Source organism: Mytilus edulis, chromosome 10 (genome assembly GCF_963676685.1).
Source record: "Mytilus edulis chromosome 10, xbMytEdul2.2, whole genome shotgun sequence".
Lineage (NCBI taxonomy): Eukaryota > Metazoa > Mollusca > Bivalvia > Mytilida > Mytilidae > Mytilus > Mytilus edulis.
In genome coordinates this window covers 80,742,571-80,756,558 of record NC_092353.1, presented here as the reverse complement: position 1 = coordinate 80,756,558, position 13,988 = coordinate 80,742,571, and the positions used below count along the sequence as shown (strand labels likewise).

General features: G+C 35.5%; 2 protein-coding genes across 3 annotated transcripts in view; one reads left to right on the top strand and one right to left on the bottom strand.

Moving 5' to 3' along the window:
* Positions 1-269: 269 nt before the first annotated feature.
* LOC139492028 (ankyrin homolog) lies at positions 270-10,530 on the bottom strand. The gene is made up of 2 exons (XM_071280087.1): positions 10,422-10,530; positions 270-1,568 (listed from the first exon to the last, which is right to left on the bottom strand). The coding sequence occupies exons 1-2, from the start codon at positions 10,427-10,429 to the stop codon at positions 368-370; spliced, it is 1,209 nt and encodes a 402-aa protein (XP_071136188.1). The 5' UTR covers positions 10,430-10,530; the 3' UTR covers positions 270-367.
* A 193-nt stretch (positions 10,531-10,723) lies between these two features.
* Positions 10,724-13,988, top strand: part of LOC139492027 (PR domain zinc finger protein 1-like) — a 116,891-nt gene continuing 113,626 nt past the window's right edge. For both annotated transcript variants that reach the window (XM_071280082.1, XM_071280081.1), the window contains exon 1: positions 10,724-10,825. The gene's annotated coding sequence lies outside the window, so the exon portion shown is untranslated. The remainder of the gene's footprint in view (positions 10,826-13,988) is intronic.

Genomic DNA, 13,988 nt, shown 5'->3' with positions numbered 1-13,988 from the left:
ATCACTAAGTAACCCTCATTTTATTGATAGCATACAGCAGAGTTAATTTTAACTGGTAGGTTACTTACATATGTTTGTTTTGTTCATACATCGTTATCAATATAAAGAAAATTTATGCAACTGTCATACAAGTGAGAGGATAGCTAGCTATAAAACCAGGTTTAATCCATCATTTTATACGTAAGGAAATGTCTGTACCTAGTCAGGAATATGACAATAGGTTTCACTTCGTTTGGTGTGTTTGCGTTTTTTTAAGGAAAGCAGCTATCTTAAATGTCATTTTATTATTCTATGAAGTCAACTTTTTAATCAGGAGGTTGGCCACAGAACGAAGGAATTGGTAAAGTAGTTTATTTTTCTATCTTAATTAGTGATCTTCATCGATTTCTTTCATGAATATAAAATCTCTCATGACTTGTGGAATGGGTAACTCCATAACATTGTGATAGAACGAGTTACCTAAATGATGTCTAATCCATATTCTACAAGTGTGTTTTAAACTCCTAATATCATTTGCACGATCGAACCAATGATCAATGTCAAATTTCTTTAGTTTTTCCCGCATTTCGTCAGTCTGAAGTGCTGTTTTCATGTGAGCTTTGTCGTATCCTGTTAAAATGAATAATTTAATTATGTCTACTGCATCCAATGTAAGTGCTAGCGTAATGGGACATTCTTCTAACGGGATATGTCCAGCACATTGGAATGTATCCACCATGCAGTTAGCTCGAAGTAAAAACTTAGCAATTTCATTCTGTTTATTCTTAATAGCGTACCATAGAGGTGTATGATATTCGAAATCATAAATGTTCACGTCAGCGCCTGCTTCAATCAGATTTCCAACACAGTCTGTATGTCCTTTGTATGTTAAAACGTGGAGCGCCGTCTTATTTGAAAGTTTACTTGCCATATTAACCTGGCAACCAGCTTTTATTAAAGTTTTGACAACACGATCAAAACCTTCTGTTGCCGCCATGAGAAGTGGCGTAATGTTGTCTCTATCTGCTATATTTACATCTGCCCCGGCCTCCAACAAAATGTCCACTCCCATGGCTTTACGGCTGCAGTAGTGTAGTGCTGTCCAACCATCATTGTTCTTTGAATTTATATCACATTTTACGTTTAAGAGCTTTTGCATTATCAGAAGATGGCTGTGTTTTGCCGCAAGAATCAATGGAGTATTTCCAACAGAATCTCGGGAATTTAAGTTAGCGCCATTAATGATTAATATGTCAAGGCATTCTTCATTTCCAAGTTTTGCTGCCACGTGCAACGGTGAGCATTTCCCGACTCCCTTTGTGTTTATTGTATCGCCATTATTAACAAGTAATTTCACTACTTCAGGTTTATCAGCTTGTACTGATAGAAAGAGTGGTGTATTGCCATGGGAGTCTGAAATATCTTGACATACATACTTTGTCGCTAGGATACAACTTACACACTCAGTATGGCCCAATTTGGCAGCCTGCAACAAACCAAGGTCAAGGTCGTTTTTCTTGATACTTTGTGGAACCTTCAGTAGAACTTTTAAGATGGGAATGTTGTTGTTTTTAACACTGTCAAGAACACTGAAAAAATTAAATGTATTAAGTGATAGATATTATTCTTAAATTGTATGCCGACTATTGAAATTTTCAACATCAGGAAAAACGGGGAACCCCCCTATTTTTTGGACGATCAATGTATTTGAATGTCTGGATCCGCCCCTGAAAGAATATATGTGTACTCCCGTGATTAATACTGCCTTTTTATTAATTTAAAAATGATATATAAATAAGGAAGTAGAATACTATTGTCAAAAAAGTTCTTGTTTTTTTCATGGCAATTGTGTTTTGTTGTTGTTGTATAAGTTGTTTTTTAAGGTTCATGTGGACCCTTTGGCTAAAACGGCCGTAATTCACAGACAACACTGCCCATCTGTATTTTTTTTAAGGCATAGCATGCCCTAGATAAATAAATTTCAAATATGTTTTATTTTTAAGAAAAATAAAAACTTACCAGGATTTTGCTACTTACTACTTACTTAATCCTCTTCGTGCTTTGATGCACATAAGGCCGACACTAGCTCTCTCCATAACACTCTGTCTTGTGCTTTCTTCTCTACTTCTCGCCAAGACATCCCAACCTCCTTCATCTCGCTTTCCACTGTTCTTCTCCATGTTTCTTTAGGTCTCCCCCTTTTCCTCTTACCAGTTGGAGTCCACCTCAGTGACACTTTAGCGATGTTTGCTGGTTCCTTCCTTAGGACATGGCCTATCCATTTCCATCTTCTTGTTTTTATTTCGTCTCTTATGTCTCTTTGTGCTGTCAGTTTGAATAGTTCCTGGTTGGATATTTTGTTTGGCCAAAAGATTTTGCATATTCTTCTTAAGCAGGTATTGTGGAATGCGGCCAGTTTGTTGAAGTCAGTTTGTATAATTCTCCAACATTCTGATCCATAAAGCAGTACAGATTTGACATTGCTGTTGTATATTTTGAGTTTTGTGTTTCTTGCAAGGGATGACGATTTCCAGATTGGCCTGAGTAGACAAAAGGATGTTCTAGCCTTACTCAGTCTTGCTTTGATGTCTTTGGTGGTCCCATTATCACTGCTTATTACACTGCCTAGGTATGTAAAGTCTTCTATTTCCTCGATGTTTACGGCTCCAATCTTTATTGGGATTTTATTTGATTGGTCGTTGATAGACATGACTTTCGTTTTCTCTATGTTTATTTTGAGCCCCAGTTTGTTTGACATAGTGTTCAGTTTTGATGTTTTCTTTTGCATTTGTACTCTGTTGCTGGATAGTAAGCAAATGTCATCTGCAAAGTCTAAATCTTCAAGAAAGGAGTTGAGTGTCCATCTTATCCCAGTGTTTCCATTTCCTAAGGTTGATCTCATACACCAATCAACAACTATTAAGAAGAGAAGTGGAGAGATTATGCATCCTTGTCTGACGCCTGTATCCACCGAGAACCAATCAGAAAGCTGTCCATTGTGTAATACACTACATTCATACTTGTCGTAGAATATCTTTATCAGCTTGATTATTTTCGGTGGTACTCCATATGCTCTTAGTATGTCCCAAATATATTCTCTTATAACACTATCAAATGCTCTTTGGAAGTCAATGAAGTTTAGTATTATTTTGTTCTGCCACTCTATGGATTGTTCTATGATGTTTCGGAGGGTAAATAGATGGTCTATGCAGCCTCTGTTATTTCTAAAACCTGCCTGTTCTTCACGCAGCTTACTGTTAATGGAATCAGTTATTCTATTCTTGATGACTCTAAGGAATACTTTACTAGGAATTGAAAGTAGTGATATTCCTCGCCAGTTGTTGCAGAGTTTCAGATCTCCCTTCTTTTGCAGTTTAATAATGATTCCTTTGTCCCATTCAGTTGGTATTTCTTCATCTATCCATATGCTCGTAAATAGATAATGTAGTATCTCACTTGTTGATTGTATGTCTGATTTTAGTAATTCTGCACTGATGTTATCTATGCCTGGTGCTTTACCATTTTTCAGTTGTCTTATTGCCTTTTGGATCTCATCTTTGCATACAGCTTCTGTGTCTATTTCAAGTGCATCTCCAAACGGTTGAATGTCTGGTATATCATTGTTGGTTTCCGCCCTATTTAGGATAGTTTTAAAGTGTTCTGCCCAACGATCTAACTTTTCCTTGTCTGTAGTTAGTAGCTTCCCCTCTTTGGATAGTACTGGTGCATCATCATTCCTGGACTTTCCACAGAGCTGTCTGGTGATTTTATAAACTACACTGAGCTCTCCACGCTTTGACGCTTCTTCAGCTTCATTTGCAAGTTCTTCCACATAGTTTCTCCTATCATTCTTTGCCCCTTTTTTAACTTCTTTGTCTTTATCCCTATAATCTGATTGCAATTTGGTTTTCAATCTGTTAGATTTAGATGCATTAAGTTTCATTTTTATGGCTTTCCTTTCCTTGATGTTTTCCCAAGTCTTGTCTGACAGCCACTGTTTTCTTTTTCTGTTCTTTAACCCCAATACTTTCTCAGCTGTTTTAGTATAAATGTCCTTGATGTTATCCCAAATTTCAGTTATGTTTTCACCCATGTTTTCATTATTGTCATCAATTTCACGGAGTACTTGGTATCTGTTTTTTATTTCAGTATTAAATTTTTGTCTTATTTTGTTGTCCTTCAGTCTCTGAAGATCAAATGTTTTCCTGCTCAGCTCGTTTATCTTCGGAGCTTTCTTGAGTTTCAATTTAATTTTGCCAATCACCAGGAAGTGGTCACTTCCACAGTCTGCCCCTCTTTTTACAGATACATCATTCAGTGAGTGCCGCCATCTGCCATTTATCATTAGATGGTCAATTTGATTTTTGTCTCTCCTGTTTGGCGATGTCCATGTAAGTTTATGTATCTCTTTGTGCTGGAACAGTGTACCACCAATAACCAGATCATTTAGTCCACAAAATTCAATCAGCAGGTTTCCGTTTTCATTACAAGTTCCACATCCGTTGTTACCCATTATTCTCTCCACTCCGATATTGTCATTACCTACTTTGGCATTTAAGTCTCCATTAACCAGTACAACATCATGGGCATGTACTCCTTCCATTACACTTCTGAGCTTTTCATAGAAGTCGGTTTTAGTTTCAATGTCTGCTTCATTAGTTGGTGCATAGCATTGAATCAGAGTAAGTTTAACATATTTTGAGTGGAATCTAGCTGTTATTATTCTCTCATCTATAGGTTTCCATTCTATAAGAGCTTTACTTGCTTGCTTATTCATTATGATGGCTACACCTTCTCTATGGATATTATCTTTTCTCCCAGAGTAAACTATCTTCTGTCCATTTGTTGTTATAACTGACCCATAACCTGTCCATCTGCATTCACTTATGCCCAGTATATCGATGTTATAGTTCAACATTTCTTTTTCAATTTGCGCAGTTTTTCCTACTTCGTACATGGTGCGGACATTCCATCCACCCACTCTAAGTAGGGATTTTGGCCTCAGAAGTCCATTTCTCGTGTTATTAGCTTCATCTCTGCTTTCACTAATAACAGTCATTCCATCAATAGTCTGATGAATGTCTCCTTGAGTACCGGTGAAGTTATTTTGATTTACTAGTGTGGTTTCCGTAGCGTAGGTTTTTTTTTACATGATAGGGGTGCTGGCCCTATGCATAACTCTCCTCCCTTTCTCATCCGTGCTTGAGACCGGCAATGGCGGAGGACCTGTGGCTTTTCTGTAGGGGATTCCATCCCTTAGACGATTGCTGTTGCTAACGAGTTCCATCTACCCGGATTTTCTGTCTGGATTTACTTCCATAGCCTTTGATTCAAAAATCAAATCACAAGGCAGTGATGCTATTTAACCCATAGCAGGATTTTGCAGTTCACTTTTTTTCATTTCTCCAGATGGTGCCAAAATAAATTATTTAAGTTGTGAAACAGGTTTGAGAACTTCCCCACAGATAATAATTGAAGTGAGCTGTACTGATTGACATAGACAATAGATACCTGACAATAATTGGTGATTTAAACTGTGTACCCAGTGGCGGATCCAGGGGGGGGGGGGGGGGTTCCGGGGGTGCGCACCCCCCTTTATTTTTGCCGATCAATGCATTTGTATCGGGACGTATGTTTTGCACCCCCCCTGCACCCCCCTTTGCCCTGGGTTAGCACCCCCCCTTTCGAAAATTCCTGCATCCGCCCCTGGTACCTGAATGGACCATATCAAGGAAAACTCAACTGTTTGCTAATTTTATCAGCTTCTGCAGGGACGAAAAAAGTGCACAACAAAATCCAGTTAAGTTATGAATTTTCTGAATCATACAATTTTTGCATTTGAATTCTATTTATCTAGGGCATGTAATGCCTTAACATTTTTACAGATGCGCAGGTAAATTTTGAGGTTAAAATACGTCCATTTTAGCCAAAGGGTCCACATGAACCTTGAGTCGCAACTGACGGTGTACTCGATTATAGTACATAGGGTAAAATGAACACTTTACTATACGCATTTTTTCACACATGGAAGTCATGGAAAGTCAAAGTGCAAGTTATTTTCTACATCAGCCAGTCATTTGAATGATGGAATTTACAAACTTTCTATTTTGAATTGTTTATCTATAAAGCAGGTAAATTGTCTAATTTTCTTGCACGACATGAACCAGAGACATATATACACACATAGGCACTTGTTTCTATCCACAGCAAGGTCGACTTCTTCTTCTTCTTCTTTAAGTTTTCCAGTTTTCCATCTGAATAAAGATGATTAATAACTGGTGCATACGTGGCCTATTTATTAAAATTAAGTTATATTTACAAACAGTGCAAAGAACAGATGTAGTGATTAAAACTATGTACATGAGATGAAGTTTTTTAAATAATAGTGGAGAGAACAGCTGATCTCTGAAAGAGTCGACTGTCTGTGTATTTACTACTGTGGTTGGTAAAAGATTCCATTGAGTTATTGTGTATGGGAAGAATGAAAATCTGTACGAGTCTTTTGATGTATAAATATGTCTGAAGGTGTGAGAATGATGTTTTCTGGTTCTTGAGTCTGATGGAATGAGAATTGTGCTAGATGGTATAGCAACAAGTTGATGTGTGATCTTGTACATCATAACCAGTGGCAGTCGTGCACGCAGTCTGCGTTGTGTCAAAATAGGCCAGTTTAGTGTGTTCAGCATGTTTGATACACTACTAGTATTATGATACCTGTTGCAGGCATACCGAGCAGCTCGCCTTTGGACCGACCATCTCTATCTTTGAAATAGATTCTGAAGTGTGGGGGTCCCAAACTGAGCAAGAGTATTCGAGTTTGGGACGGACAAGTGCTTGGTATGCCTGGCTCTTGATGTTTTGATTAGATGTTTTCAGATTTCTTCGAAGGAAGCCGAGAGTTTTGTTGGCCTTTGATATATTGTCATCTATGTGTTTGTCCCATTTAAGGTTTGATTGTAATGTGATGCCTAAGTACTTAGCAGATGTAACAGATTCTAGTATATGATTGTGGAGAGTGTAATTATGTTTTAAAGGTTGACATTTAGTTGTTACAGAGAGAACATTACACTTGTCTGGGTGGAAGGCCATCAGCCAGTCCTCTTCCCATTTTGCAGCTGCGTCAAGGTCAGCTTGCAGTTTTAGGCAGTCACTCTGGGATTTAACTGGCATGTATATGATACTGTCATCAGCAAATAGTCTTAGTTTGCTATGTGTAAAGTAGTCTGGAAGGTCGTTGATATATGCCAAGAATAAGACAGGACCTAAGACAGTACCTTGAGGAACCCCAGAGGTGACTGGGACTGTGCTTGATGATCTTCCATCCAGAACAACTGTCTGGGTTCGATCAGAGAGAAATGCAGAGATCCAATTTAAAGTGTTTCCATTAATGCCAAAATAGTGTAATTTGTATAGTAAGTGACGATGCGGAACTTTATCAAAGGCTTTCGCAAAGTCCATTATTACAAGGTCTGTTTGTGTATTTGAATTGTTTGTGGATTGAAGTTCTTGAATGAAGGAGAGAAGTTGTGTCTCACAAGAACGAGAGTGCCGAAAGCCATGTTGAAGGTCGTACAAGATGTTATTTGATTCGAGATGTTTCATAATGTGTGATGTTACTATGTGTTCCATTAACTTGCAGCAAATACAAGTTAATGAAATAGGTCTATAATTGACCGGTTTATGCTTATCCCCTTTTTTATATGCTGGTGCGACTCTAGCGTGTTTCCAGTCGTTAGGTGTAATACCAGTGTTGTATGATTTGTTAAAGATTAAGCATAGTATTGGTGCAATTTCTGTCTTCATTTCTTTCAGTAAGCGGCCACTGATGTTATCTGGGCCGGTGGCTTTATGTGGGTTGATCTTATTTAAGAGTTTTTCGATCCCATTTGGTGTTATATGTAATTCGCTGATATTAGGATGTGAACTGATGCCTTTGTTTGGTATTGGGTCATCTGTAACTGGGGTAAATACAGATTGAAACTGTTCGTTTAAGAGATTTGCTTTCTCTGTGGCGTCTGTAATGTTGTTGCCGTCTTTCTTTAGTGCAGAGATACCAGATTTGTCAGTTCTTATTGACTTGATGTATTGAAAGAGTTTCTTAGGTTTGCTCTGATTTTGTATTTGAATGTCTGGTTCATTAATTGGAAGATCACATATAAGTTTTTCAATATATTCCCAGTAGGCTTTCCTTTGATCTTTTTGTACCTGAGCTTTCATCTTTTTATATTTCTCCGTGTATTCGCTGTTTTTTCGCTTTTTGTAAAGTTTGTTTTTCTTGTTTATTTGTCGTCTTAATTTATCAGATATCCACGGTAATCGATGTTTGTTTCGTAGGATTTTTGATGGAATGTGTTTTTCGACAGAGCTGATGAGTTTGGTTTTAAATAGTTCCCATAGCTCATTGGTGGTAAGAGAATCATAGTTGTCAATGATTGATTTGTAGATGGTACCTATGTCAAGTTTAATTTCGTCCCAGTTGGCTTTGTTATACTTGTATACTTTTTGTGGGGTTTCTCTTATTCTCTTAAGCCAGATGTCTGCTTCGGCATAGACAATATCATGGTCGCTTGAACCTATTGGTGGTAGTGTGGTTACTTTGTTGATGTATGTTGGGTTATTAATCATTATTAGATCTAGTATGCGATCATTTCTTGTTGGTGTATTGACAACTTGATGTAGGTTTGTGTCATTCATTATATCTAAGAGATTTTGGTGAAGTTGTATGTCAGGTTTGCCTGGTATTGTGCTTGATGTTGACCAATCAATATGTCCCAAGTTCTATTTATATGGATAGTCGACCTTCCTATGGATAGAAACAAGTGCCTGTGTATACACATATATGTCTCTGCATGAACTAAGGGGATGACTGAAAGTGTTTTGCGACCATTTGATATTTTGGGTGAAAAAAGGGGGTGGGGTGTAATTTCCATTAAATTGGGGTCTAATTCTTTAACCTGTCCATTTATTTACATCATGATTACAAAATATAAACCTGGGTTGATATCTCTGTTGATTGGCTGTTCCATCTTTCTCGTATGTGTTTTTCATTTTTTATCGCCTTTATCATCCACATGGTATTGTTATGTTCCTGATGAAGGCAAATCATGAAAAGTTCTGATCCACATATTTTATTAGTCATTTTGAGGACTTACTATGCAACTAAGCATTTATTAACTTTATTCATAATTTTCTCAAAATCAATTTATTTATGATCAGTTATATACTTGAGTCCGACACAGGCACTATGGGGTTTACTATCCATACCCGTACAAAAAAAATCACCTTTCATGTATGGGTTTATGAAGAGTAAACCCCATATTGACAGAAACAAGTGCCTGTGACTTGAGTTGCTCAAAGCTTTTTTATTTATTTTTTTATAAATTGTTTTTTACCAAAGATTTAAGTTTGTAAGAACATAGTTTATAATTTTATGGATCTGCTGACATAATTTTTCAAACTTCAGAAATGAACAGAAATTAGTTAGGTCTATTTTCTTATTCCTGCAGTCCCAACAGATCAAATTATCACTGAAATAAAATAAAAAATATCTGCAAGGCTATCTACCTTCTCAGAAAGCATGTAAATGTTAATGCTATGCAAAAATAAAGTTCCATGCCCCTTTTTTCATATTTGTCCCCAATTTAAGAAACTGTTTCAGTGCGTTGGGTATTCTTGTAAATTAATGATTTGCTCTTATATACTGATACTCATTCTTCTCCCTCTTTCTACAAAAAGGACGAAATGTGGTATATTCGGAACAATGTAACTAGTTGTTCTGTTTCGCCAGAACTATTCAACTAGTTACTTTTTACTGGAACTTTTCGACTCCACTCAGAATAAAACAACTAGTTGAAAAGTTCTGCCGGAACAAAGTAACTGACAGAACACAGTGGCTGTTACATAAATACATAAACATCACTGATTGCACATCAATTGCTGTGTTTTGTGATCTAAGAATAGTTTGTTTTTACAGCACTCATAATTAAATCTATTTTATTAAATCAGTTACTGTATTCTGAGATCTTTATGTTCTTGAAATTACCAACCCAAATTAACCTTTCAGATTACAAATTTGTTAAACAACAAACTAAAAAACTTTAGAGCTAAGTTAATAAGTGAGGATGAAATTTATTAAAAAAAAACCACATAAGATAAAGAGGCCTCTGATCATACATAACAGTTAATAGCTGAATTAAATTTTTAAGTCTTTATAAACCTTTCATTTATGAAGAATTTTTATGATGATCATAAAATAAGTTTTTTCTTAACTTTGACTTTGACACCCTTCCTAATAATAGTAAATAATATATATTAAATACATAGTTTTAACTTGCTTTTTTAATTACCGGGTAGGATGAGGATTATTTGTGGAGGAATGTTGCATCAAGGAATGAACATTGTTAAGGTTATACAATACTTGATCAACACTAATATCATCTTACCTGGCCATGACTTGATTCCAGTAAAAGTTTTCTCATTATGTTAATCAGATACAGAAGCAGTTGCCATGACATTCCTGAAATAATTTATCTTTAGCAGATACACTACAGTGGTAGGGGAGATAACTCAAGCCTTATTTTATAATACAGTTATGAATGAAAATCATCAACAGGGGATTTGAATGTTTAAAACTATACCTTTACTTAAAGGCAGTAAGAAAAATGCTTATATAGATCTATAATATAGATTAGATCTATAATAAAGATTGTATATTAAATATTAAGAGAGTTTAATTTTATTTTGTAGGCTTTGTGTTTTCATTTTGATGTAATATTATGTCTGCAAGAATAACACAATGGTGCAATGTGGTGCTGCCTGTAGGAAATAATGTTCTGATGATAGACAGGTGGGTAAATGATAAAACATATGTAACAACATAAGTCAATGCAAGCAAAATCTTTAAACTAGTTCTAGATTTATTAATAAAATAGGTAGGAAATTTGTGGAACAATAAGATATAAAAAGAAGAAGATGATGAATGATTGCCAATGAGACAACTCTCCACAAGAGACCAAATGACACAGAAATTAACAACTAATGGTCACTGTACAGCCTTCAACAATGAGCAACGTCCATACCACATTGTCCACAATAAAAGGACCCGAAATGACAATGTAAATAATTTAAACGAGAGTCAACATGACTGGCTCAGTGTAACTCTTTGGAAGTTTCTTAGAACTCAGCTAGGCTTATAAACTTAAATTAATAAATCTATATTAGTATTATCCAAAATTTGATAAACTTGTTGACGTTTCAAATCATCCCAGCACCAAACGAAACACATAAAAGTTCTTTAATCTAATTGTAGTGAGGCATAATTTTTCAATTTAATTAAGACAAAAACTTCATAATCATTGTGTGTTTTGGGTTTTTCTGATAAGCTTTTTTATAAGCCTCCACTTAAACTTGAATAACACATTTGGTAGTGAATCCTGGTTCCCTATATAATGTACAATGAATATAAAAGGAACAAGAGTCAAGCATTAAGAGAAAATCTATGGGCCTGGTTAAAATGTTAACCTAGATATGTTAAGGCCACAGCAGTTTACCAATATTCAAATCTTTAAAACAATCAGGCAAAGACAATTAAATCAAGATAACAACAAAAAAAAGTTGAAGGAATTTTTATATGTAAAGGTGTTAGATAGCCAAATACTTACTCCCTCCAATTTAGAATATATGTAAAAGTAGCCCTACTCTGACACAAAATCGTGCTTTTGATGTCATTGTTTAGCTAAACTAACAAACAAATTTGCAGAAATGAATCTTTTGGTGAAAGAGAAATATATTTAGACCATTTTGAGCCAAAATTCAATTGTCTATGAGTTTGCATTTGAAATTCAGGATTTATGCGCTCTATAGTATACATGTACCAATTTAAGATTTCCAGGGTTTGTTTTTGGTTGGAGTACCTCGGTTTTGAAGGTCAGATTTTTCTTATAAGTCTTTAAAGGTAGGTTGAAAATTGGCATGTAGAAAGGTGATACATGTACAATTCAAGATATACCTGGTTTCTATAAAGTTTAATTTTTAATTAAAGGTAAAATATTTAGAAAGTTGTAAAAATTGCCAAATTTGGTTGAACAGATAGGGATTTTTAATTGGTGGTCTGACACCTAAAGTAATGTTGAATATTATATTATAAATTATAAACTAAATCAATGCATTTAGACCTATATCCTTTATCTTATATAGTAAGAAAACTTGAGTTATAACCTAAGTTTAGTTATATAATATTAAATAACTTCAATGATTTGGTAGGGAAATCATTAAATTAATGTGTTGATTATCTCCCTTTGTACAACTCTGTAGTTATGGACATAACTATCTTATTTTTTGTCATATCAATAAAAACTAATAGTAATTTTGACTTCTTTTTTCTCTCCATGGTTTTAAGATGAATTTGCATTGGTTTTGTCTAATTAAACATGAACATAATTAAAGATAATTAGATATGTCTACTGGTAGCTGTCTATTAGGTTATTATCTCCATAATGCACTTCATAAAGATATTTTATATTCTGGCCTCTTTCTGTCACCATCCCTTAACAGATTTTGGCTTCCTAGTTAGAAGCTTGAAACGGGAAGTTTATATCACTAGATCATGTGACCAAAATGTTTAGCAGGGAAAACAATAAGCAGGGCCCCGTAGTCTAGTTTACTAAATTTTGGGCTAGGCAACTAAATTTCAGCTTGAAAGGTCTATATTACTTTCATAAAGCATATGTGGAGCCAAGTTGGTCCCTAGATGCCGTAGTCTATAGTTTACTAAATTTTGGGCTAGGCAACTAAATTTTGGCTTGAAAGGTCTATATTACTTTCATAAAGCAGATGTGGAGCCAAGTTGGTCCCTAGATGCCGTAGTCTATAGTTTATTAAATTTTGGGCTAGGCAACTAAATTTTGGCTTGAAAGGTCTATATTACTTTCATAAAGCAGATGTGGAGCCAAGTTGGTCCCTAGATGCCGTAGTCTATAGTTTATTAAATTTTGGGCTAGGCAACTAAATTTTGGCTTGAAAGGTCTATATTACTTTCATAAAGCAGATGTGGAGCCAAGTTGGTCCCTAGATGCCGTAGTCTATAGTTTATTAAATTTTGGGCTAGGCAACTAAATTTTGGCTTGAAAGGTCTATATTACTTTCATAAAGCAGATGTGGAGCCAAGTTGGTCCCTAGATGCCGTAGTCTATAGTTTATTAAATTTTGGGCTAGGCAACTAAATTTTGGCTTGAAAGGTCTATATTACTTTCATAAAGCAGATGTGGAGCCAAGTTGGTCCCTAGATGCCGTAGTCTATAGTTTATTAAATTTTGGGCTAGGCAACTAAATTTTGGCTTGAAAGGTCTATATTACTTTCATAAAGCAGATGTGGAGCCAAGTTGGTCCCTAGATGCCGTAGTCTATAGTTTATTAAATTTTGGGCTAGGCAACTAAATTTTGGCTTGAAAGGTCTATATTACTTTCATAAAGCATATGTGGAGCCAAGTTGGTCCCTAGATGGAAAATGTTAGTCTTTTTCTCCGTCTGGTTGTAAATGTCATTATCCTGTGGTCTTTTTTTCCCTAGCTTTAAACTACACTAGAACACACCCGTGATATCGCGGGTCCGTGACTGAATTAAAGTATATAACTATGCGCAAGCCTTATTTTGATATTAGTATTGTCATCTGATAAAGTCATGCCGATTATAAGATACGCAGTTTTCTCTGCTTTCAAATCTTTCTGTTTGAATCCGTCGAACTGGAACTTATCAATTGTTGGTTATATAAATTAGTTGGAAAACAAAAGGTTCTGGAATGGAATATTTTTTAATCAACAGCATTGTCCTATATTAGTTATAAAGTTGAATTCTTTGATTCGCTGTTTTACATCATGCCCGCTAACAAATTGAAAACTGTACCTATACGCCTTATTTTAGTCCAGATCTTTAGTATTCGTATTGTTATCTTAGAAAGTTTACCTGATTAAAATGCTACAATAGGTAACAATTTGACAATCTAGTAGTGTCAA